At 41.2% G+C, this 27,767-nt stretch overlaps 1 protein-coding gene across 9 annotated transcripts; it reads right to left on the bottom strand.

Annotated features, from left to right (window-relative positions):
• On the bottom strand, window positions 1-27,763 carry LOC106594540 (uncharacterized). 9 transcript variants are annotated; one of them, XR_014381273.1, is made up of 7 exons: window positions 27,685-27,763; window positions 24,014-24,142; window positions 14,841-14,969; window positions 6,011-6,259; window positions 3,726-3,809; window positions 927-1,019; window positions 1-401 (listed from the first exon to the last, which is right to left on the bottom strand). XR_014381273.1 is itself a non-coding variant. In XM_082964391.1 (6 exons), coding segments are annotated over exons 1-6 (660 nt in total). In that variant the 5' UTR covers window positions 27,752-27,763; the 3' UTR covers window positions 1-1,017. The 9 variants fall into 9 exon arrangements, 5 of the variants coding, with proteins under 5 accessions (XP_082820517.1, XP_082820513.1, XP_082820514.1 ...); XR_014381274.1 differs by having other exon boundaries at window positions 1-308; XR_014381271.1 differs by having other exon boundaries at window positions 927-3,809.
• Window positions 27,764-27,767: the final 4 nt, after the last annotated feature.

Here is a 27,767-nt window from a genome sequence, read left to right as displayed (position 1 = left end):
AACAATTACTAAGACTTTATTGAGTTACAGTTCATACAAGGAAATCAGTCAATTTAAGCCCCAACCTATGGATTTCACATGATTGGGCAGGGATGCATCCATGGGTGGGCATAGGCCCACCCACTGGGGAGCCAGGCCCAGCCAATCAGAATGAGTTTTTCCCCACAAAAGGGCTTTATTACAGACAGAAATACTCGTATGCCCCCCGACAATCCCGTAGGTGAAGAAGCCGGATATGGAGGTCCTGGGCTGGAGTGGTTGCACGTGGTTTGCAGTTGTGAAGCCGGTTGGACAAACTGCCAAGTTCTCTAAAAATGACATTGGAGGCAGCAGATGGTAGCTCTGGGGGACATTCTTGCAGTCAGCATGCCAACTGCACGTTCCCGCAAACCTTGAGACATCTGTGGCATTGTGTTGTGACAAAACTGCACATTTTAATAAAGTGGCCTTTTATTGTCCAAAGCACAAGGTGCATCAGTGTAATGATCAAGCTGTTTAATCAGCTTCTTGATATGCCACACCTGTGGATGGATTATCTTGGAAAAGGAGAAATGCTCATTAACAGGGACGTAAACAAATTTGCGAGAAAAAAGCTTTTTGTGTATTTAGAACATTTCTGGGATTTTTAATTTCAGCTCATGAAACATGGGACCAACACTTTACATGTTGCATTTTATAATTTTGTTCAGTGTAGTGAGACAACCTGAACCTGTCAGTCGATAATGGGTTGCTAAAAATCAACATTCACTACAACAGTTTAAAATACTATCAACTCCCGGGTGGCTCAGTGGTCTAAAACACTGCATCTCAGCGGTCTAAAACACTGCATCTCAGCGGTCTAAAACACTGCATCTCAGCGGTCTAAAACACTGCATCTCAGCGGTCTAAAACACTGCATCTTAGCGGTCTAAAACACACTGCAGTACCTGGTTCGAATCCACTCTGCATCACATCCGGCTGTGATTGGGAGTCCCGTAGGGACTAGTAAAGCTGCATGAACTGTCAAGTCTCGACATGTCCTGGGCGATGGAGAGAGGGAAATAGACAGCTATCAAAATGTTTATACAAGCACTGAAAGCTGGCCAGTCACCAGGAAAGCACCCCATCCATCCACCACCACTAAACCTTGTACCAGCTGCTTAAAAAAGCAGGAGAAAAGGAGAAAAAAATGTATTCGGACATCTAATGTACAGGATTTCCCATGTGCATTTTTTAAAATGGAACCTTTATTTAAGTGTGTCTGGATTCCCGCGCAAATGCCAGTATGCATTCTAAAAACGGTGGAAAAGGCAACATATGATAATAACACAACTGATGGCAGTTGCTAACTACTGTAGCTAACTAGCCTCTGTAGCTAGAAAGCAATGCTAAAGAGATTGCAAACGGGTTAGCAAAACTAGCCAAATAAAAACATTTTGTTCTAAATATTAGCTAATTGACTAGCATTTGAGGCCAGCAAACAAATTCCTCACATGCGAGGAACGTATTTCCTCTAACGTTATACTGAAAAGGTGCCTCTCGGTCACAAAACAAGTTTTCTGGAAACTTGTGGGAGTGCTGATGACGTCGCTCACTGTTGGCGCTTTTGGTAGCCGGATTGCATCCAGACTGACGAGAAACCCACACACAATTGTCGTGACTTTACTTTCATTAATCTGATGACTGTTATGTACCTAAATCAACAAACTTTTTAATTGTTACCCGATTAAATGAATCATGTAACAATTAACTCATTAGGAATTTGGGGCACCATGAGAGCGGTTGTTTAAAAGAGTTAACATCTCCCGAATTAAACTCTAAAAAGGTATTTACCTATCACAACCATAAAACAGTCAACATATTAATCATAACCTCGTCTCATATCATCATTCTGAACAGTGGTAACCTCCTGCATCTGCAAAAACCCCAGCCTTACTTATGATTCAGCACTATACAAATTGGTTTAAATATTTATTTACTAGCTAACTAAATGATAACACAGGATAAACAAAGACACTTAATACATAAGAAAAGGTCCCTAGCGGACTGACACAATATAGTGGAGTTTATTTTTACAAAAGGAGAGAGAGAGAGAGAAAGCGACACTTATCATTGATATATTTTAGAAACTATTCTCAAAGTAATCATATACTTTGCAGACGAATCGCCGCCCGTTTGGAGTAAGAAATCATGAATGTATTTACATGTGAATGCCTTCGTTCGCCGTTTATCTGTCGGAACCAGACCTTCTTAGGAAGGGTGTGTGGCTTTTCCCGCAGCACGTTTGTAAGGCTCTGATTGTCCAAAAGGGTTTCCCCCAAAATGTGTTCCGGCACCTATTTCAGTCCAAGTCAAGCAATGAGATTAAAATCACTCCACCACTTAATTTTTATCTTAGCTGGTCTGAGAGAACTGACGAGGCTTCTCTCCTTTATGTATACGTTGGTGTGTTTTTAAGTTGCTCTCTTGAGAGAAACTCTTCCCACACACAGAGCAGTAGTAAGGCTTCGCTCCTGTGTGTATACGTCGATGTGTGTTTAAATGGTTCTGTTGAGAGAAACTCTTCCCACAGTCAGAGCAGATGTAAGGCTTTTCTCCAGTGTGTGTTCTCAGATGAACTCTTAGATCAAATGATGTTGTGAAGCATTTTCCACAGTCACAGCAGGAGTAAGGCTTCTCTCCTGTGTGTAGACGTTGGTGTTTCTTGAAGCTGCTCTGTTGAGAGAAACTCTTCCCACAGTCAGAGCAGATGTGAGGCTTTTCTCCAGTGTGTGTTCTCTGGTGAACTTTTAGATCAGATGATGTTGTGAAGCATTTTCCACAGTCACAGCAGGAGTAAGGCTTCTCTCCTGTGTGTAGACGTTGGTGTTTCTTGAAGCTGCTCTGTTGAGAGAAAGTCTTCCCGCAGTCAGAGCAGACGTAAGGCTTTTCTCCAGTGTGTGTTCTCTGATGAACTTTTAGATCATACGATGTTGTGAAGCATTTTCTACAGTCAGAGCAGGAGTATGCCTTCTTTTCTATGTGTATACGTTCATGTGATTTTAAATGGTTCCGTTGAGAGAAACTCTTCCCACAGTCGGAGCAGTAGTAAGGCTTCTTTCCTGTATGTATACATTCATGCGATTTTAAGGTACCCAAACGGGAGAAATTCTTCCCACAGTCACAGCAGGAGTACGGCTTCTCTCCTGTATGTATACATTGGTGTGCTTTAAAGCTACCCTGGTGGGAGAAACTCTTCCTACAGTCAGAGCAGAAGTAAGGCTTAATTCCTGTATGTATACGTTTATGCAATTTTAGGGTACCCAATCGGGAGAAATTCTTTCCACAGTCAGAGCAGGAGTATGGCTTCTCTCCTGTATGTATACGTTGGTGTGCTTTTAAGCTACCCTGGTGGGAGAAACTCTTCCCACAGTTAGAGCAGATGTAAGGCTTTTCTCCAGTGTGTGTTCTCTGATGAACTGTTAGCTCAGATGATGTTGTGAAGCATTTTCCACAGTCACAGCAGGAGTACGGCTTCTCTCCTGTGTGTAGACGTTGGTGTTTTTTTAAGTTGGTCTGTTGAGAGAAACTCTTCCCACAGTACGAGCAGGAGTAAGGTTTCTCTTCTGTGTGCACTCTCTGATGAATTGTCAGAGCCTTTGATGTTGTGAATCTCTCCCCAGAGTCAGTACAGGAAAACAGATTCTCTCCTGTGTGGATTTTTAAGTGTATTTTTAGCTTTGATAGAAATGGGAAAATCTCCTCACAATGTGGGCAGTGGTGAGACCTCTTAGTTCTGTGATCTTCCTGCTGTTGCTCTCTGGATGTAGAGAATGTCTCAACATGGTCTCCTGTGTGAACAACATCAGAAGAACCAGTCAGTTGGTGTGATATACAGTACCAGTCAAAAGTTTGGACACACCTACTCATTCAAGGGTTTTTCTTTAACAATTTTCTACATTGTAATACCAAAAGCGTGCAAAGTTGTCATCAAGGCAAAGGGTGGCTACTTTGAAGAATACAAAATATAAAATATATTTTGATTTGTTTAACACTATTTTGGTTACTACATGATTCCATATGTGTTATTTCATAGTTTTGATGTCTTAACTATTATTCTACAATGTAGAAAATAGTAAAAAATAAAGGAAAACCCTTGAATGAGTAGGTGTTGTCAGGATTCACCTAGGGATCATGATTTGGGGTTGTACAAATGTTTGATGTATTAGAATAATTGATTATGCTTATGTTATATTAATAGAAGGGGAGGGGTTATAAGACCCCCTCCATCCTTACATTTATAGGGTTTTAGACTACAGATTAACAATATATATATATTAATTGTAGAAGTTTAGTATTGTTCTACAGTTGTATTTTAGTTCTCTCTCTGCCTCATTATAAAGAGGCCCCTCTTAGAAATGTGTGACTTAGACAGAACTCTGCAGGGGAGTGAAGGAGATAAGACTAGGCAAACTTTCCACAATAAATCAACTTTTTTTGGGAAGGGGACATTTACTGCTAAGTGTTTAGCTAACAATAAAGGCCCTGTTTATACAGCTTTGTAGGTATGGCTTTGGTCCCAGGAGTAGAGGATGATAACGTGGGCAGTGACATCATCAGGGCGCGACTTAGGGTTTAATAAAACAACTGGAGACCTTTTGTTTGATGCAGAACTTACTCAGAAACATGCATTCTATGTTCCTGTTTGTCAACTTCTGTCTGCAATTGCATTAATAAAGGTTTTTGAATGATTTAATTAAAGATATTGTCATAATGCTAATTTCACCAATGAACCAATGATTGACAAGGCAGGAAGTAAGGAACGAACCCTAACAGTGTGTCCAAACTTTTGACTGGTACTGTACTTATTTTATGAAGCTACACCTGCATTGGTTGCTCTTTGGGATTTTAGGCTGGGTTTCTGTTAAAGCACTTTGTGGTCAACTGCTCATGCAAAAAGGGTTTATAAAATAAATGTATAAGTGCTTTACAGAAACCCAGCCTGAAACCCCAAACAGCAAGCAATGCAGATGTAGAAGCACAGTGGCTAGAAAAAAACTCCCTAGAAGGCAGAAACCTAGAAAGGAACCAGGCTCTGAGCCGTGGCCAGTCATCTTCTGGCTGTACTGGGTGACATATGTATTCATATCAGTAGGCTGTGAAATACAGGGGAATAAAACTATTCCAAAAGTGGGTAACAGCCAGGGTTGGGTCAATTCCATTTAAATAACGGTCAATTCAGAAAGTAAACCAAATTCCAATTCCACATTTTCCTAAATGAAAAGCATTGAAGAGAATTGGAATTTCTGTGTATTTCCCAAAATATCTGGATTGACCCGAACCCTGGTAACAGTTGAAGGCAAAATGAGTGAAAATAATTATCCATAATCATCGTCCACTCACTATCACAAGGGTTAGTAAGTACAGACTCACTTCATATCATCCTCCTCTCACTATCACAAGGGTTACTAACTACACAGACTCATTTCATATCATCCTCCACTCACTATCACAAGGGTTAGTAACTACACAGACTCATTTCATATCATCCTTCTCTCACTATCACAAGGGTTAGAAACTACACAGACTCATTTCATAGCATCCTCCACTCACTATCACAAGGGTTAGTAACTACACAGACTCATTTCATATCATCCTCCACTCACTATCACAAGGGTTAGTAACTACACAGACTCATTTCATATCATCTTCCTCTCACTATCACAAGGGTTAGTAACTATACAGACTCACTTCATATCATCCTCCTCTCACTATCACAAGGGTTAGTAACTACACAGACTCAATTCATATCATCCTCCACTCACTATCACAAGGGTTAGTAACTACACACTCATTTAGTTGAACTTTAAAACACTGGCAATTTATCTACTTCACTTCTTTAGTCTACTCTCTGATCACTCCAGATAACCCAGTTGTTCAGGGATGTGTGATGTCAGAATTACAGAATTCAACCTAGCAATAGACTGGGTCATAACTTACAGACGTTTTAACTTACGAAGATAACTTACAGATAGATAGAACCAGCTCTTACCATGATTAACAGTTGTCCTAATCTTCTCCTCCTCTTCTTCATCTTTAATGTTGACATTCAGCTCCAGTGTTTGACTGCAGTCTTCCAGCTTCACTGATGCCATCTCTGGATCCTGCAGTGCAAACTGGGCTCCACTGTCACAATCAGGACCCAGTGACTGTAGGTTTGGACTCAGTGTGGAAGGAGAGAGGCAGGCTGGGTTTGTCCTCACTGTTGACGTTACCGGCCTCAGACTTAATCTGAGTCGGCCTGTAGTAATATAGAGAAACAGAAAACAATCTTGACAGTTCTGGAGCTTTCTTTATCCTCAAAATATATTCTCTTTTTTGTTGTTCAATTATCTCATTTCAATAGATCAGGTAGCTAAACATTGACAACAAAACATTCATTCAAAACTTTAGACAAAATTCCCCCTTTAAATTACATTAATAAGAGATGGATCTAAATGTACAGAATGGTTACCTGGAGAAAAATGAGGGTTATGCTTTTTCAATTTCAGTCAAGGGGAGGGTTTAGTATTGTTTTAATCTAGTCCAGAAGAGGGTCCTGTCATTTATAATTGATGAAATGTCAATATTTCTCAGTGTATAAGAATGAGTTGCTTATTAGGCTTTATAAACTGGGTGGATCGAACCCTGAACGCTGATTGGCTGACAGCCGTGGTATATCACACCATATACCACGGGTATGACAAAACATTACTTTTTACTGTTCTAATTACATTGGTAACCAGTTTATAATAGCAATAAGGCACCTCAAGGGTTTGTGGTGTATGTCCAATATATCAGGGATAAGGGCTGTATCCAGGCACTCCACAACAGCCCTTAGCCATGGTATATTGGCCATATAACAAACCCCCTCTGGCCTTAACGCTTAAATATATCAATGTGTGGCCGATACCGCCCCTCATCTCTGATGGGCTCACAATATCAAGTTATACTCTAACATAGTTGCTGGGATGGTGTAAATACAACTAGGCTGCATTACACACTACAAAAGGTTATTCCAACCCCGAGCAACGGCCTGCTCTGCTTGTTGAGCCAAAACGTTATTTTTTTAATGGTGCCTAACCAATGGCTGTGCTGTGTCGGCCTATCCTAACCAATGGCTGTGCTGTGTCGGCCTATCCTAACCAATGGCTGTGCTGTGTCGGCCTATCCTAACCAATGGCTGTGCTGTGTCGGCCTATCCTAACCAATGGCTGTGCTGTGTCAGCCTATGGTGGCAGTTGAGGAAGGGAGTGAAAGGTTTCTTCACATTTTGTTGTTGTTGATTAGACCTAGTCCCCCCCAAAAATACACTATCTTGCTTGCGGACTAGCCTATTCCTCCACCTACCATGCACTCTTTAAATAGCCTACCTCCATGTCAGTGAAGGGCTTTTGAGTTAAAACCCAGACTCCACTTGAGGGGGTATGAGGGGTTACGACATAGGCCTCTTTTATTGAAGATGTCAAAAAGCACAGGCCTACACCTTGTTAGATTAACATGAAGAAAATAAAACTGATCTGATTATATCAAGGGATCTATAACAGTGTTTTGGTCAGCACTGCTTTATGCTACAAAACAAGCTGTAAAATAACCAGGAAAGACACAACTCAGATGCATATCACAGTTTAATTTCTTTGACATTCAGTGGCTGAGATATAACCTTCTATAGCTCAGGAGACAAAACAAAAAGAAATACACAAATCTCACTAATCTAATTCTGTCACTACCAATGTATTAAGCTATCCACTTTCTGTACAATAGAAGATGTTTAAACCCAGACAGCTTTTAGGGAAATACTTGTTGGGTTAAAGACACAGAATGAGAGTAGCCAGCAGTTAGAGATTTACATTTCTCTGCTAAAAGACTCTGGATGGTCCATCCGATATCTGAAGTGGCCATACAGCATTTACTGCAGATGCATCCTCCGCAGACATCAGGGCTTTCATACTTATTGCGCTTAACGGAGCAGAGCTGTTGTCAAGGAAGTGAGTTAGAGTTTATACTGGACCTCCCGCCCACCAATCATGTCAATGCGGAGCTATACAGAGCCCTTCACATTGTTACAAAACTTGAAGAGGCACAAGGCGATGCGTTAGGAGCTTGATTTGACCTCTACCTGCGTGGGTTCAGAAATTGTGTCACACCCTCCCTAAGAAGCTTCCCAACACATTTTGGGATCAAACATGAATCGGCTTTTACTCTGTCTGGAGTGGAGAGGTAGGCCTAACTATTTAAAGTACCAGGATCAGATGGTCTCACATGTAATTATTAGTAAACCGGGACAGTTTCGTTGTAAACGAGACACATTGATTTGGCATTGGAGAAATATAAGATGAACACACAGGCCTCTCTCTCTGTCCATTCTTAGCCTGTGTGGTATTAAAACATTCTGCTAATATGTAAAATGACATAGACTTGCATGAAATGTTTATAAAAGGCTATTTTTTTCTCAGACCTGCAAATACGATGATAGATTCATGGAATGATTTTACCATGAAATAGATCTATCCACCCCTACTCTTGTTCACAGTGGTCTGTGAACCCACAACCTCCTGGCCCGCAGCCCTGTATGCTATCAAAATTCCTGCGTTGCCATGCAATGCTTACAGGATGAAGAACAGTTTCTAAAATGGCATATCTAAAGGCTCTGGTCTGTCCAAGAAGTGAGGGTAAACATGTTCTCTACTATCCACTGTTTTCATAATTATTTTGGCTACAGGGGATACTTTTTACATTTTCAGCGTTCAGGGAGGGTTTATGTCCATTTTCCTTTCAGATGTCCTTATTAAAAATAATGTTCACTACCTAAGTGCAGTTAATTTATAGTAGACTTCCTAAATTCACAAATTACTAAATAAACAGGTACTTACTTCACTCACAAAAACCAATTGTATTTCCCATTCATATTATAGTAACAATTATAGATAAATATAGAAACTGAATGTGTCTGAATCAGGGGCGGAAATCCCAGGGGGGGGGGTCGCGGGGGACACGACCCCCCCATCCTGGGAAAAATATGATTTGTCCCCCCCAATATATCACTGAAACATAACTATGTAATTTAAATAATATTAATAATATGCAATGAAAGCAATTGTGCTGATTATAGACACTTAATAGCGCATTTTTAAGTTTCAAAAGATTGCGACATTTTACATTTACATTTTAGTCATTTAGCAGACGCTCTTATCCAGAGCGACTTACAGTAGTGAATGCATACATTTCATACAATTTCATACATTTTTTTTCTGTGCTGGCCCCCCGTGGGAATCGAACCCACAACCCTGGTGTTGCAAACACCATGCTCTACCAACTGAGCTACAGGGAGGCTACAGGGAGGCGACCCCCCCACCCTTTGCCTCACAATGGTTTGATCCACTGCCAGTTCCTTAGCTTGCTAGGTAACGTAGAGGTCGTATCTACTGTCTGAAAGGCACTCAATGCACGTAACTGACGAGAGGTTAATCCAGTCAATCGCGCACACACACACTAGCTGAATATGCAGAGCTAGCGCGCAAATATTAACTATTAAGCTAGCTAGTACCTATTCCATTTATGTGGCGTCGTCAAACATGGAATCTTTGCTATCGTCAATTTATTCCAAGATCAGCATGCATGTAAGTTAGTGCTTCAAAGTCCTTGTGATAAGGTTAGCGATAAACTGAACAGAACTACACTCTCATCTACCATTGTTTTAAATATATTTAATGGTCTCGTTGCAAAAGCTAAATTGTCGCAAGGGAACTTTGATTTATATATTTTATTTCACCTTTATTTAACCCGGGTAGCAAAGATTATAGCAAACACCACTGAATTGGTGCTCGCTAGCTTTGCACATTCAGCTATTGTTAGAAGCCAGCCAATATGAAACAAACGATTCAAATTACAAAAGGTTGCAGCATATGTTGTGTAAATGGTGAACTCATACAGCTGTCAACTCTTGTCACTGCAATCCGTTTCACATTTGCTAGCTACCTTTTAGATCGAAGCCCATATAGAATGATAGAAGATAAGATGATAGAAGCCCATCTCCTACTGTAAATAACCTACATACTGTGTGTGTGTGTAGCCAGCCAGGTAGAAAAATGGCAGAAAAAAGACGGATATCAGAGTATTTTTAGGTACACCAAAACGCAAAGTAAGAACCCTAGTAGCCTAATATCTCAGACTAGTTGATAAAATGTTCATAAGAAAGAAGTGAAATGCTAATGTAATGTTTCACAATGATGTCATTAGGCAGAGCAGGCAACAGATGGCACACAGACAGCAGAGTTGGGGACAGATATGCAGGGACAGACTGGCAGAGACAGGGAGTCTCAGGTAAGTTTGTTGAGTCTTTGTTTGGCAACATTATGAAAGGTTCTCAATTTTTTTGACTTGTAAAATAGGAACATAATTGGAAAATGCCATGGATACCCCCACTCTCAACTTAAACTGGTGACTGAACTAAGATTTGTTAAAGGCAATGGTATTGCTGTTGTGATTAGTTGTGTAGTTTTGGGTACCGGTAGTTAGGAGTACGGCAAACACCTTATTTCTTTGGTTCCTCAATATACATTTACCATATTACAATGTAGGCTATGTGTTACAGCACTACTTTTGGTGTCCCCCTCAGGAATTGCTCTTGAGAAAATGTAATGTAATTGTCCCCTCCAAAGTTGATATCAGATTTTCGCCCCTGGTCTGAATATTGTTACAGTGACATGTAGAAATCAGATGAACATGACATTCTGCTTCTAAACAGTAGAACAACCCTGAAAGTGTCTCTCTGGTGCATCCGCACTGCCTGCAAGTCTATTGACTCAGACCGAGGCGCCGCCATTTTACCAGCTCGTGAACATATGGAAATAATCATAATAAACATGTCAAACGAACTCAGAAATCTAAAATAAATTGATTCTTTATGAAATTAGATTATTTCGTCAATGTAGATTCATTCACTGATAAAGCCAAAGTCTAAACTTAGCTAGTTAGCTAAATGTGACTTCTAAAAGTATATTTAATCACGTTCTTCATTCACTCGGTTTAGCACAAAAATAACACGTCATAAAACCTTTAACAAACGCGATAATACCTTGACGGATTTGTTACCTAACATGTTACGACATGTTCTTTCGATATTAGAAAGTTTAAACGTGCTAATGCATACCTTTAGTAATACTTTTGAAACGGACACACAAGCTATCGTCTTCAGAGAACAATTGTGTCTGGAGCCTGCCCGGAACTTCCTGTTTCCCGACTATCAAAGCGCAACAGGACTTCTTCTTCTCCGGTGGGTTTAATGGTGGTTGGCATTCAATATCTTGCATTAGTTTATTGAGTCAATATTTTCTTAACAGCACCATCAACAAGGCAGGTCCTACAGGCCCTAGTTTTGTCGCACCTGGACTACAGTTCAGTCATGTGGTCAGGTGCCACAAAAAAGGACTTAGGAAAATTGCAATTGGCTCAGAACAGGGCAGCATGGCTGGCCCTTGGATGTACACAGAGAGCTAATATTAATAATATGCATGTCAATCTCTCCTGGATCAAAGTGAGAGGTATTGACATGTTGAATGCACCGAGCTGTCTGTTTGAACTACTGGCACACAGCTCGGACAACCATGCATACCCCACAAGACATGCCACAAGAGGTCTCTTCACAGTACCCAAGTCCAGAACAGACTATGGGAGGTGCACAGTACCACATAGAGCCATGACTACATGGAACTAACTCTATTCCATATCAAGTAACTGATGCAAGCAGTAAAATTAGATTTTAAAAAACGGATTAAAAAAAAACACCTTATGGAACCGCGGGGACTGTGAAGCAACACAAACATAGGCGCAGACACATGCATGCATACGTACATGATAACATACGCACTATACACACGTACAGTCCCTTTTAACAGTATTCATCCCCATTGGCGGTTTTCTTATTTTGTTGCATTACAACCTGTAATTTAAATAGATTTTTATTGGATTTAATGTAATGGATATACACAAAATAGTTTAAATTGGTGAAGTGAAATGAAAAAAATTACTTGTTTCAAAAAATTACAAACGGAAAAGTGGTGCATGCATATGTATTCACCCCCTTTGCTATGAAGCCCCAAAACGAGATCTGGTGCAACCAATTACCTTCAGAAGTCACAATAATTAGTTAAATAAAGTCCACCTGTGTGCAATCTATGTGTCACATGATCTCAGTATATTTACACCTGTTCTGAAAGGCCCCAGAGTCTGCAACAGCACTAAGCAAGAGGCACCACCAAGCAAGCGGCACCATGAAGACCAAGCAGCTCTCCAAACAGGTCAGGGACAAAGTTGTGGAGAAGTACAGATCAGGGTTGGTTATAAAAAAATATCAGAAACTTTGAACATCCCACAGAGCACCATTAAATCCATTATTAAAAAATGGAAAGAATATGGAACCACAACAAACCTGCCAAGAGAGGGCCGCCTACCAAAACTCAGACCAGGCAAGGAGGGTATTAATCAGAGGCAACAAAAAGACCAAAAATAACCCTGAAGGAGCTGCAAAGCTACACAGCGGAGATTGGAGTATCTGTCCATAGGACCACTTCAAGCCGTACACTCCACAGAGTTGGGCTTTATGGAAGAGTGGCCAGAAAAAAGCCATTGCTTAAAGAAAAAAATAAGCAAACACATTTGGTGTTTGCCAAAAGGCATGTGGGACACTCCCCAAACATATGGAAGGTACTCTGGTCAGATGAGACTAAAATTGAGCTTTCTGGTCATCAAGGAAAATGCTATTTCAGGCGCAAACACAACACCTCTCATCACCCCCACAGTGCAGCATGGTGGTGGCAGCATCATGCTGTGGGGATGTTTTTCCATCGGCAGGGACTGGGAAACTGGTCAGAATTGAAGGAATGATGGATGGCACTAAATACAGGGAAATTCTTGAGGGGAAACCTGTTTCAGTCTTCCAGAGATTTGAGACTGGGCCCGGAGGTTCACCTTCCAGCAGGACAATGACCCTAAGCATTCTGCTAAAGCAACACTCGAATGGTTTAAGGGGAAACATTTAAATGTCTTGGAATGGCCTAGTCAAAGCCCAGACCTCAATCCAATTGTGAATCTGTGGTATGACTTAAAGATTGCTGTACATCAGCGGAACCCATCCAACTTGAAGGAGCTGGAGGAGCGGTTTTCCATTGAAGAATGGGCAAAAATCCCAGTGGCTAGATGTGCCAAGCTTATAGAGACATACCCCAAGAGCTGTAATTGCTGCAAAAGGTGACTCTACAAAGTATTGACTTTGGGGTATGGTTCAAAATAACAAAATTTAGCATCTTCAAAGTGGTAGGCATGTTGTATAAATCCAATGATACAAACCCCCAAAAAATATATTTTAATTCCAGGTTGTAAGGCAACAAAATAGAAAAAATGCCAAGGGGGGGTGAATACTTCCGCAAGCCACTGTACACATGGATTTTGTACTGTAGATATGTGGTGGTGTAGGGGCCTGAGGGTACAGAGTGTGTTGTTTTTGGGGGGGGGGGTTGGACCCCAGGAAGAGTAGCTGCAGCCTTGGCAGCAGCTAATGGGGATCCATAATAAAAACAAAAATACAGATACAACATACTATAGCGATACACATCACGCGTAACCAATCCTGCCCAGGACCTCCACATCCTGCTTCTTTACCTGGGGGGTGCTGAGGAGTATTTCTGACTGTAATAAAAATAAAACATATTTTGCATCTTCAAAGTGGTAGGCATGTTGTATAAATCAACTGATACAACCCCCCCAAAAATCTATTTTAATTCCAGGTTGTAAGGCCACAAAATAGGAAAAATGCCAAGGGGGATTGAATACTTTCGCAAGCCACTATACACATGGATCTGGTTTGCACTTAGTGGGACTATCATTTGTTTTTCAACAGGACAATGACCCAAAACCCCTCCAGGCTGTGTAAGGGCTATTTGGCCAAGAATGAGAGTGATGGAGTGCTGCATCAGATGACCTGGCCCTCCACAGTCACCCGACCTAAACCTAATTGAGATGGTTTGGGATGAGTTAGACCGCAGAGTGAAGGAAAAGCAGCCAACAAGTGCTCATCATATGTGGGAACTCCTTCAAGACTGTTGGAAAAGCATTCCAGGTGAAGCTGGTTGAGAGAATGCCAAGAGTGTGCAAAGTTGTCATCAAGGCAAAGGGTGGCTACTTTGAATAATATATTTTGATTTGTTTAACTCTTTTTTTTTTTTGGTTACTACATGATTCCATGTGTTATTTCATAGTTTGTCTTCATTGTTATTCTACAATGTAGAAAATAGTAAAAAATTAAGAAAAACCCTTGAATGAGTTGGTGTGCTAGAAAACAAATCCCTAGAATGCAGGAACATAGGAAGAAACCTAGAAAGGAACCAGACTCCGAGGGGTGGCCAGTCATCTTCTGGCTGTACCAGGTGACATATGTATTCATATCAGTAGGCTGTACAATACAGGAGAATAAAACTATTCTAAAAGAGGGTAACAGCCAGGGTTGGTGTCAATTCCATTTCAATTCCAATCAATTCAGAAAGTAAACCAAATTCCATTTCCACATGCTGCTAATTGAGAAGCATTGAAGAGAATTGGAATTTCAGTGTATTTCCTGAATTATCTGGAATTGACACCAACCCTGACAACAGTCTAAGGCAAAAGGGGTGAAAATAATTATCCATAATCATCGTCCACTCACTATCACAAGGGTTAGTAACTACACAGACTAATTTCATAGAATTTTAAAACACTGGCAGATTGTCTAGTTCTCCTCTTTAGTCTCTCCTAGCGTTAGACCTCCATAACTTACGACCCAGTCTAACTTATGAGGAACCTGCTCTTACCATGAGTAAGATATTTCCCAATCTTCTCCTCCTCTTCTTCATCTTTAATGTTGACATTCAGCTCCAGTGTTTGACTACAGTCTTCCAGCTTCACTGATGTTACTGGCCTCAGAATTAATCTGAGTCGGCCTGTAGTAATAAAGAGAAACAGACACAAAATCTTGACAGTTCTGGCACATTGTTTATCCTCAAAATATATTCTCTTTTTTGTTGTTCAATTATCTCATTTCAATAGATCAGGTAGCTAAACATTGACAACAAAACATTCATTCAAATCAGACAAAATTCCCCCTTTAAATTACATTAATAAGAGATGGATCTAAATGTACAGAATGGTTACCTGGAGAAAAATGAGGGTTATGCTTTTTCAATTTCAGTCAAGGGGAGGGTTGAGTTTAAAAAAAAAAAAACTAGTCCAGAAGAGGGTCATGTCATTTGTACTTGCTGAAATTTCTATATTTCTCAGTGTTTAAGAATTAGTTGCTTATTAGGCTTTATAAACTGGGTGGTTCGAACCCTGATTGGCTATATAGCAATGTGTGCCCGATGCCGCCCCTCATCTCTGATTCGCTGCTGGGCGCGCAATATCAAGTGTGCCTATAGGCTATTTAGTGTGGTGTCAATCAAATGATCCACAGCCTATAGGCTAAAGCAGGGCTCTCCAACCCTGTTCCTGGAGAGCTGTATGTTTACACTCCAACCATGTTCCTGGAGAGCTGTATGTTTACACTCCAACCATGTTCCTGGAGAGCTGCCCTCCTGTATGTTTACACTCCAACCATGTTCCTGGAGAGCTGCACTCCTGTATGTTTACACTCCAACCATGTTCCTGGAGAGCTGCCCTCCTGTAGGTTTACACTCCAACCATGTTCCTGGAGAGCTGCCCTCCTGTAGGTTTTAACTCCAGCCCTGTTCCTGGAGAGCTACCCTCCTGTAGGTTTTTACTCCAGCCCTGTTCCTGGAGAGCTACCCTCCTGTAGGTTTTAACTCCAGCCCTGTTCCTGGAGAGCAACCCTCCTGTAGGTTTTAACTCCAGCCCTGTTCCTGGAGAGCAACCCTCCTGTAGGTTTTAACTCCAGCCCTGTTCCTGGAGAGCTACCCTCCTGTAGGTTTTAACTCCAGCCCTGTTCCTGGAGAGCAACCCTCCTGTAGGTTTTAACTCCAGCCCTGTTCCTGGAGAGCAACCCTCCTGTAGGTTTTAACTCCAGCCCTGTTCCTGGAGAGCTACCCTCCTGTAGGTTTTAACTCCAGCCCTGTTCTTGGAGAGATAGCCTCCTGTAGGTTTTAACTCCAGCCCTGTTCTTGGAGAGATTGCCTCCTGTAGGTTTTCACTCCAAGTTTTCACTGGAGCGAAAGCCTACAGGACTGTAGCTCTCCAGGAACAGGGTTGGAGAGCCCTGGCCTATAGGATACGAAGTGCATGCTAGGAGAACCACAGAGCAAAGTTATACTGTATTTCTAACATAGTTGCTGGGATGGTGTAAATACAACTAGGCTGCATTACACACTGCAAAGGTTATTCCAACCCTGAGCCCCGGCCTGCTCTGTGCTTGTTGAGCCAAAACTTGTTTAATGCTGCCTAACCAATGGCTGTGCTGTCGGCCTATCCTAACCAATGGCTGTGCTGTGTCGGCCTATCCTAACCAATGGCTGTGCTGTGTCGGCCTATCCTAACCAATGGCTGTGCTGTGTCGGCCTATCCTAACCAATGGCTGTGCTGTGTCGGCCTATCCTAACCAATGGCTGTGCTGTGTCAGCCTATGGTGGCAGTTGAGGAAGGGAGTGAAAGGTTTCTTCACATTTTGTTGTTGTTGATTAGACCTAGTCCCCCCCAAAAATACACTATCTTGCTTGCGGACTAGCCTATTCCTCCACCTACCATGCACTCTTTAAATAGTCTACCTCCATGTCAGTGAAGGGCTGTTGAGTTAAAACCCAGACTCCACTTGAGGGGGTATGAGAGGGTATGAGGAGTTATGCCATAGGCCTCTTTTATTGAAGATGTCAAAAAGCACAGGCCTACATCTTGTTAGATTAAGATTTTGAAGAAAATAAAACTGATCTGATTATATAAAGTGATATATAACAGTGTTTTGGTCCGCACTGCTTTATGCTACAAAACAAGCTGTAAAATAACCAGGAAAGACGTGACTTTGTTTCTTTGACATTCAGTGGCTGAGATATAACCTTCTATAGCTCAGGAGACAAAACAAAAAGAAATACACAAATCTCACTAATCTAATTCTGTCACTACCAATGTATTAAGCTATCCACTTTCTGTACAATAGAAGATGTTTAAACCCAGACAGCTTTTAGGGAAATACTTGTTGGGTTAAAGACACAGAATGAGAGTAGCCAGCAGTTAGAGATTTACATTTCTCTGCTAAAAGACTCTGGATGGTCCATCCGATATCTGAAGTGGCCATACAGCATTTACTGCAGATGCATCCTCCGCAGACATCAGGGCTTTCATACTTATTGCGCTTAACGGAGCAGAGCTGTTGTCAAGGAAGTGAGTTAGAGTTTATACTGGACCTCCCGCCCACCAATCATGTCAATGCGGAGCTATACAGAGCCCTTCACATTGTTACAAAACTTGAAGAGGCACAAGGCGATGCGTTAGGAGCTTGATTTGACCTCTACCTGCGTGGGTTCAGAAATTGTGTCACACCCTCCCTAAGAAGCTTCCCAACACATTTTGGGATCAAACATGAATTGGCTTTTACTCTGTCTGGAGTGGAGAGGTAGGCCTAACTATTTAAAGTACCAGGATCAGATGGTCTCACATGTAATTATTAGTAAACCGGGACAGTTTCGTTGTAAACGAGACACATTGATTTGGCATTGGAGAAATATAAGATGAACACACAGGCCTCTCTCTCTGTCCATTCTTAGCCTGTGTGGTATTAAAACATTCTGCTAATATGTAAAATGACATAGACTTGCATGAAATGTTTATAAAAGGCTATTTTTTTCTCAGACCTGCAAATACGATGATAGATTCATGGAATGATTTTACCATGAAATAGATCTATCCACCCCTACTCTTGTTCACAGTGGTCTGTGAACCCACAACCTCCTGGCCCGCAGCCCTGTATGCTATCAAAATTCCTGCGTTGCCATGCAATGCTTACAGGATGAAGAACAGTTTCTAAAATGGCATATCTAAAGGCTCTGGTCTGTCCAAGAAGTGAGGGTAAACATGTTCTCTACTATCCACTGTTTTCATAATTATTTTGGCTACAGGGGATACTTTTTACATTTTCAGCGTTCAGGGAGGGTTTATGTCCATTTTCCTTTCAGATGTCCTTATTAAAAATAATGTTCACTACCTAAGTGCAGTTAATTTATAGTAGACTTCCTAAATTCACAAATTACTAAATAAACAGGTACTTACTTCACTCACAAAAACCAATTGTATTTCCCATTCATATTATAGTAACAATTATAGATAAATATAGAAACTGAATGTGTCTGAATCAGGGGCGGAAATCCCAGGGGGGGGGGGTCGCGGGGGACACGACCCCCCCATCCTGGGAAAAATATGATTTGTCCCCCCCAATATATCACTGAAACATAACTATGTAATTTAAATAATATTAATAATATGCAATGAAAGCAATTGTGCTGATTATAGACACTTAATAGCGCATTTTTAAGTTTCAAAAGATTGCGACCCCCCCACCCTTTGCCTCACAATGGTTTGATCCACTGCCAGTTCCTTAGCTTGCTAGGTAACGTAGAGGTCGTATCTACTGTCTGAAAGGCACTCAATGCACGTAACTGACGAGAGGTTAATCCAGTCAATCGCGCACACACACACTAGCTGAATATGCAGAGCTAGCGCGCAAATATTAACTATTAAGCTAGCTAGTACCTATTCCATTTATGTGGCGTCGTCAAACATGGAATCTTTGCTATCGTCAATTTATTCCAAGATCAGCATGCATGTAAGTTAGTGCTTCAAAGTCCTTGTGATAAGGTTAGCGATAAACTGAACAGAACTACACTCTCATCTACCATTGTTTTAAATATATTTAATGGTCTCGTTGCAAAAGCTAAATTGTCGCAAGGGAACTTTGATTTATATATTTTATTTCACCTTTATTTAACCCGGGTAGCAAAGATTATAGCAAACACCACTGAATTGGTGCTCGCTAGCTTTGCACATTCAGCTATTGTTAGAAGCCAGCCAATATGAAACAAACGATTCAAATTACAAAAGGTTGCAGCATATGTTGTGTAAATGGTGAACTCATACAGCTGTCAACTCTTGTCACTGCAATCCGTTTCACATTTGCTAGCTACCTTTTAGATCGAAGCCCATATAGAATGATAGAAGATAAGATGATAGAAGCCCATCTCCTACTGTAAATAACCTACATACTGTGTGTGTGTGTAGCCAGCCAGGTAGAAAAATGGCAGAAAAAAGACGGATATCAGAGTATTTTTAGGTACACCAAAACGCAAAGTAAGAACCCTAGTAGCCTAATATCTCAGACTAGTTGATAAAATGTTCATAAGAAAGAAGTGAAATGCTAATGTAATGTTTCACAATGATGTCATTAGGCAGAGCAGGCAACAGATGGCACACAGACAGCAGAGTTGGGGACAGATATGCAGGGACAGACTGGCAGAGACAGGGAGTCTCAGGTAAGTTTGTTGAGTCTTTGTTTGGCAACATTATGAAAGGTTCTCAATTTTTTTGACTTGTAAAATAGGAACATAATTGGAAAATGCCATGGATACCCCCACTCTCAACTTAAACTGGTGACTGAACTAAGATTTGTTAAAGGCAATGGTATTGCTGTTGTGATTAGTTGTGTAGTTTTGGGTACCGGTAGTTAGGAGTACGGCAAACACCTTATTTCTTTGGTTCCTCAATATACATTTACCATATTACAATGTAGGCTATGTGTTACAGCACTACTTTTGGTGTCCCCCTCAGGAATTGCTCTTGAGAAAATGTAATGTAATTGTCCCCTCCAAAGTTGATATCAGATTTTCGCCCCTGGTCTGAATATTGTTACAGTGACATGTAGAAATCAGATGAACATGACATTCTGCTTCTAAACAGTAGAACAACCCTGAAAGTGTCTCTCTGGTGCATCCGCACTGCCTGCAAGTCTATTGACTCAGACCGAGGCGCCGCCATTTTACCAGCTCGTGAACATATGGAAATAATCATAATAAACATGTCAAACGAACTCAGAAATCTAAAATAAATTGATTCTTTATGAAATTAGATTATTTCGTCAATGTAGATTCATTCACTGATAAAGCCAAAGTCTAAACTTAGCTAGTTAGCTAAATGTGACTTCTAAAAGTATATTTAATCACGTTCTTCATTCACTCGGTTTAGCACAAAAATAACACGTCATAAAACCTTTAACAAACGCGATAATACCTTGACGGATTTGTTACCTAACATGTTACGACATGTTCTTTCGATATTAGAAAGTTTAAACGTGCTAATGCATACCTTTAGTAATACTTTTGAAACGGACACACAAGCTATCGTCTTCAGAGAACAATTGTGTCTGGAGCCTGCCCGGAACTTCCTGTTTCCCGACTATCAAAGCGCAACAGGACTTCTTCTTCTCCGGTGGGTTTAATGGTGGTTGGCATTCAATATCTTGCATTAGTTTATTGAGTCAATATTTTCTTAACAGCACCATCAACAAGGCAGGTCCTACAGGCCCTAGTTTTGTCGCACCTGGACTACAGTTCAGTCATGTGGTCAGGTGCCACAAAAAAGGACTTAGGAAAATTGCAATTGGCTCAGAACAGGGCAGCATGGCTGGCCCTTGGATGTACACAGAGAGCTATTATTAATAATATGCATGTCAATCTCTCCTGGATCAAAGTGAGAGGTATTGACATGTTGAATGCACCGAGCTGTCTGTTTGAACTACTGGCACACAGCTCGGACAACCATGCATACCCCACAAGACATGCCACAAGAGGTCTCTTCACAGTACCCAAGTCCAGAACAGACTATGGGAGGTGCACAGTACCACATAGAGCCATGACTACATGGAACTAACTCTATTCCATATCAAGTAACTGATGCAAGCAGTAAAATTAGATTTTAAAAAACGGATTAAAAAAAAACACCTTATGGAACCGCGGGGACTGTGAAGCAACACAAACATAGGCGCAGACACATGCATGCATACGTACATGATAACATACGCACTATACACACGTACAGTCCCTTTTAACAGTATTCATCCCCATTGGCGGTTTTCTTATTTTGTTGCATTACAACCTGTAATTTAAATAGATTTTTATTGGATTTAATGTAATGGATATACACAAAATAGTTTAAATTGGTGAAGTGAAATGAAAAAAATTACTTGTTTCAAAAAATTACAAACGGAAAAGTGGTGCATGCATATGTATTCACCCCCTTTGCTATGAAGCCCCAAAACGAGATCTGGTGCAACCAATTACCTTCAGAAGTCACAATAATTAGTTAAATAAAGTCCACCTGTGTGCAATCTATGTGTCACATGATCTCAGTATATTTACACCTGTTCTGAAAGGCCCCAGAGTCTGCAACAGCACTAAGCAAGAGGCACCACCAAGCAAGCGGCACCATGAAGACCAAGCAGCTCTCCAAACAGGTCAGGGACAAAGTTGTGGAGAAGTACAGATCAGGGTTGGTTATAAAAAAATATCAGAAACTTTGAACATCCCACAGAGCACCATTAAATCCATTATTAAAAAATGGAAAGAATATGGAACCACAACAAACCTGCCAAGAGAGGGCCGCCTACCAAAACTCAGACCAGGCAAGGAGGGTATTAATCAGAGGCAACAAAAAGACCAAAAATAACCCTGAAGGAGCTGCAAAGCTACACAGCGGAGATTGGAGTATCTGTCCATAGGACCACTTCAAGCCGTACACTCCACAGAGTTGGGCTTTATGGAAGAGTGGCCAGAAAAAAGCCATTGCTTAAAGAAAAAAATAAGCAAACACATTTGGTGTTTGCCAAAAGGCATGTGGGACACTCCCCAAACATATGGAAGGTACTCTGGTCAGATGAGACTAAAATTGAGCTTTCTGGTCATCAAGGAAAATGCTATTTCAGGCGCAAACACAACACCTCTCATCACCCCCACAGTGCAGCATGGTGGTGGCAGCATCATGCTGTGGGGATGTTTTTCCATCGGCAGGGACTGGGAAACTGGTCAGAATTGAAGGAATGATGGATGGCACTAAATACAGGGAAATTCTTGAGGGGAAACCTGTTTCAGTCTTCCAGAGATTTGAGACTGGGCCCGGAGGTTCACCTTCCAGCAGGACAATGACCCTAAGCATTCTGCTAAAGCAACACTCGAATGGTTTAAGGGGAAACATTTAAATGTCTTGGAATGGCCTAGTCAAAGCCCAGACCTCAATCCAATTGTGAATCTGTGGTATGACTTAAAGATTGCTGTACATCAGCGGAACCCATCCAACTTGAAGGAGCTGGAGGAGCGGTTTTCCATTGAAGAATGGGCAAAAATCCCAGTGGCTAGATGTGCCAAGCTTATAGAGACATACCCCAAGAGCTGTAATTGCTGCAAAAGGTGACTCTACAAAGTATTGACTTTGGGGTATGGTTCAAAATAACAAAATTTAGCATCTTCAAAGTGGTAGGCATGTTGTATAAATCCAATGATACAAACCCCCAAAAAATATATTTTAATTCCAGGTTGTAAGGCAACAAAATAGAAAAAATGCCAAGGGGGGGTGAATACTTCCGCAAGCCACTGTACACATGGATTTTGTACTGTAGATATGTGGTGGTGTAGGGGCCTGAGGGTACAGAGTGTGTTGTTTTTGGGGGGGGGGGTTGGACCCCAGGAAGAGTAGCTGCAGCCTTGGCAGCAGCTAATGGGGATCCATAATAAAAACAAAAATACAGATACAACATACTATAGCGATACACATCACGCGTAACCAATCCTGCCCAGGACCTCCACATCCTGCTTCTTTACCTGGGGGGTGCTGAGGAGTATTTCTGACTGTAATAAAAATAAAACATATTTTGCATCTTCAAAGTGGTAGGCATGTTGTATAAATCAACTGATACAACCCCCCCAAAAATCTATTTTAATTCCAGGTTGTAAGGCCACAAAATAGGAAAAATGCCAAGGGGGATTGAATACTTTCGCAAGCCACTATACACATGGATCTGGTTTGCACTTAGTGGGACTATCATTTGTTTTTCAACAGGACAATGACCCAAAACCCCTCCAGGCTGTGTAAGGGCTATTTGGCCAAGAATGAGAGTGATGGAGTGCTGCATCAGATGACCTGGCCCTCCACAGTCACCCGACCTAAACCTAATTGAGATGGTTTGGGATGAGTTAGACCGCAGAGTGAAGGAAAAGCAGCCAACAAGTGCTCATCATATGTGGGAACTCCTTCAAGACTGTTGGAAAAGCATTCCAGGTGAAGCTGGTTGAGAGAATGCCAAGAGTGTGCAAAGTTGTCATCAAGGCAAAGGGTGGCTACTTTGAATAATATATTTTGATTTGTTTAACTCTTTTTTTTTTTTGGTTACTACATGATTCCATGTGTTATTTCATAGTTTGTCTTCATTGTTATTCTACAATGTAGAAAATAGTAAAAAATTAAGAAAAACCCTTGAATGAGTTGGTGTGCTAGAAAACAAATCCCTAGAATGCAGGAACATAGGAAGAAACCTAGAAAGGAACCAGACTCCGAGGGGTGGCCAGTCATCTTCTGGCTGTACCAGGTGACATATGTATTCATATCAGTAGGCTGTACAATACAGGAGAATAAAACTATTCTAAAAGAGGGTAACAGCCAGGGTTGGTGTCAATTCCATTTCAATTCCAATCAATTCAGAAAGTAAACCAAATTCCATTTCCACATGCTGCTAATTGAGAAGCATTGAAGAGAATTGGAATTTCAGTGTATTTCCTGAATTATCTGGAATTGACACCAACCCTGACAACAGTCTAAGGCAAAAGGGGTGAAAATAATTATCCATAATCATCGTCCACTCACTATCACAAGGGTTAGTAACTACACAGACTAATTTCATAGAATTTTAAAACACTGGCAGATTGTCTAGTTCTCCTCTTTAGTCTCTCCTAGCGTTAGACCTCCATAACTTACGACCCAGTCTAACTTATGAGGAACCTGCTCTTACCATGAGTAAGATATTTCCCAATCTTCTCCTCCTCTTCTTCATCTTTAATGTTGACATTCAGCTCCAGTGTTTGACTACAGTCTTCCAGCTTCACTGATGTTACTGGCCTCAGAATTAATCTGAGTCGGCCTGTAGTAATAAAGAGAAACAGACACAAAATCTTGACAGTTCTGGCACATTGTTTATCCTCAAAATATATTCTCTTTTTTGTTGTTCAATTATCTCATTTCAATAGATCAGGTAGCTAAACATTGACAACAAAACATTCATTCAAATCAGACAAAATTCCCCCTTTAAATTACATTAATAAGAGATGGATCTAAATGTACAGAATGGTTACCTGGAGAAAAATGAGGGTTATGCTTTTTCAATTTCAGTCAAGGGGAGGGTTGAGTTTAAAAAAAAAAAAACTAGTCCAGAAGAGGGTCATGTCATTTGTACTTGCTGAAATTTCTATATTTCTCAGTGTTTAAGAATTAGTTGCTTATTAGGCTTTATAAACTGGGTGGTTCGAACCCTGATTGGCTATATAGCAATGTGTGCCCGATGCCGCCCCTCATCTCTGATTCGCTGCTGGGCGCGCAATATCAAGTGTGCCTATAGGCTATTTAGTGTGGTGTCAATCAAATGATCCACAGCCTATAGGCTAAAGCAGGGCTCTCCAACCCTGTTCCTGGAGAGCTGTATGTTTACACTCCAACCATGTTCCTGGAGAGCTGTATGTTTACACTCCAACCATGTTCCTGGAGAGCTGCCCTCCTGTATGTTTACACTCCAACCATGTTCCTGGAGAGCTGCACTCCTGTATGTTTACACTCCAACCATGTTCCTGGAGAGCTGCCCTCCTGTAGGTTTACACTCCAACCATGTTCCTGGAGAGCTGCCCTCCTGTAGGTTTTAACTCCAGCCCTGTTCCTGGAGAGCTACCCTCCTGTAGGTTTTTACTCCAGCCCTGTTCCTGGAGAGCTACCCTCCTGTAGGTTTTAACTCCAGCCCTGTTCCTGGAGAGCAACCCTCCTGTAGGTTTTAACTCCAGCCCTGTTCCTGGAGAGCTACCCTCCTGTAGGTTTTAACTCCAGCCCTGTTCTTGGAGAGATAGCCTCCTGTAGGTTTTAACTCCAGCCCTGTTCTTGGAGAGATTGCCTCCTGTAGGTTTTCACTCCAAGTTTTCACTGGAGCGAAAGCCTACAGGACTGTAGCTCTCCAGGAACAGGGTTGGAGAGCCCTGGCCTATAGGATACGAAGTGCATGCTAGGAGAACCACAGAGCAAAGTTATACTGTATTTCTAACATAGTTGCTGGGATGGTGTAAATACAACTAGGCTGCATTACACACTGCAAAGGTTATTCCAACCCTGAGCCCCGGCCTGCTCTGTGCTTGTTGAGCCAAAACTTGTTTAATGCTGCCTAACCAATGGCTGTGCTGTCGGCCTATCCTAACCAATGGCTGTGCTGTGTCGGCCTATCCTAACCAATGGCTGTGCTGTGTCGGCCTATCCTAACCAATGGCTGTGCTGTGTCAGCCTATGGTGGCAGTTGAGGAAGGGAGTGAAAGGTTTCTTCACATTTTGTTGTTGTTGATTAGACCTAGTCCCCCCCAAAAATACACTATCTTGCTTGCGGACTAGCCTATTCCTCCACCTACCATGCACTCTTTAAATAGTCTACCTCCATGTCAGTGAAGGGCTGTTGAGTTAAAACCCAGACTCCACTTGAGGGGGTATGAGAGGGTATGAGGAGTTATGCCATAGGCCTCTTTTATTGAAGATGTCAAAAAGCACAGGCCTACATCTTGTTAGATTAAGATTTTGAAGAAAATAAAACTGATCTGATTATATAAAGTGATATATAACAGTGTTTTGGTCCGCACTGCTTTATGCTACAAAACAAGCTGTAAAATAACCAGGAAAGACGTGACTTTGTTTCTTTGACATTCAGTGGCTGAGATATAACCTTCTATAGCTCAGGAGACAAAACAAAAAGAAATACACAAATCTCACTAATCTAATTCTGTCACTACCAATGTATTAAGCTATCCACTTTCTGTACAATAGAAGATGTTTAAACCCAGACAGCTTTTAGGGAAATACTTGTTGGGTTAAAGACACAGAATGAGAGTAGCCAGCAGTTAGAGATTTACATTTCTCTGCTAAAAGACTCTGGATGGTCCATCCGATATCTGAAGTGGCCATACAGCATTTACTGCAGATGCATCCTCCGCAGACATCAGGGCTTTCATACTTATTGCGCTTAACGGAGCAGAGCTGTTGTCAAGGAAGTGAGTTAGAGTTTATACTGGACCTCCCGCCCACCAATCATGTCAATGCGGAGCTATACAGAGCCCTTCACATTGTTACAAAACTTGAAGAGGCACAAGGCGATGCGTTAGGAGCTTGATTTGACCTCTACCTGCGTGGGTTCAGAAATTGTGTCACACCCTCCCTAAGAAGCTTCCCAACACATTTTGGGATCAAACATGAATTGGCTTTTACTCTGTCTGGAGTGGAGAGGTAGGCCTAACTATTTAAAGTACCAGGATCAGATGGTCTCACATGTAATTATTAGTAAACCGGGACAGTTTCGTTGTAAACGAGACACATTGATTTGGCATTGGAGAAATATAAGATGAACACACAGGCCTCTCTCTCTGTCCATTCTTAGCCTGTGTGGTATTAAAACATTCTGCTAATATGTAAAATGACATAGACTTGCATGAAATGTTTATAAAAGGCAATTTTTTTCTCAGACCTGCAAATACGATGATAGATTCATGGAATGATTTTACCATGAAATAGATCTATCCACCCCTACTCTTGTTCACAGTGGTCTGTGAACCCACAACCTCCTGGCCCGCAGCCCTGTATGCTATCAAAATTCCTGCGTTGCCATGCAATGCTTACAGGATGAAGAACAGTTTCTAAAATGGCATATCTAAAGGCTCTGGTCTGTCCAAGAAGTGAGGGTAAACATGTTCTCTACTATCCACTGTTTTCATAATTATTTTGGCTACAGGGGATACTTTTTACATTTTCAGCGTTCAGGGAGGGTTTATGTCCATTTTCCTTTCAGATGTCCTTTTAAAAATAATGTTCACTACCTAAGTGCAGTTAATCTATAGTAGACTTCCTAAATTCACAAATTACTAAATAAACAGGTACTTACTTCACTCACAAAAAACGATTGTATTTCCCATTCACACCATACTAACAATTATAGATAAATATAGAAACTGAATGTGTCTGAATATTGTTACAGTGACATGTAGAAATCAGATGAACATGACATTCTGCTTCTAAACAGTAGAACAACCCTGAAAGTGTCTCTCTGGTGCATCCGCACTGCCTGCAAGTCTATTGACTCAGACCGAGAGGCGCCGCCATTTTACCAGCTCGTGAACATATATCAAATAAAATACATGTCAAATCAATTGATTCTTTATGAAATTACATTGACGATATAATGTACATTCATTCACTCTGACAAACCCAAAGTCTAAACTTAGCTAGCTAGATAAAATCGATTTTAATCACGTTCTTCACTCACTCGGTTTAGCACACAAATAACACGTCATAAACCTTTAACAAACGTGAAAATACCTTGACGGATTTGTTACTTAACATGTTACGACATGTTCTTTCGATATTAGAAAGTTTAAACGTGCTAATGCATACCTTTAGTAATACTTTTGAAACGAACACACAAGCTATCGTCTTCAGAGCACAGTTTCGCAGACTTCATTGTGTCTGGAGCCTGC

The sequence above is a fragment of the Salmo salar genome, chromosome 17 (genome assembly GCF_965601325.2).
Source record: "Salmo salar chromosome 17, fSalSal1, whole genome shotgun sequence".
NCBI classification, from domain to species: Eukaryota; Metazoa; Chordata; class Actinopteri; order Salmoniformes; family Salmonidae; genus Salmo; species Salmo salar.
This window is presented reverse-complemented; position numbering and strand designations above follow the sequence as displayed.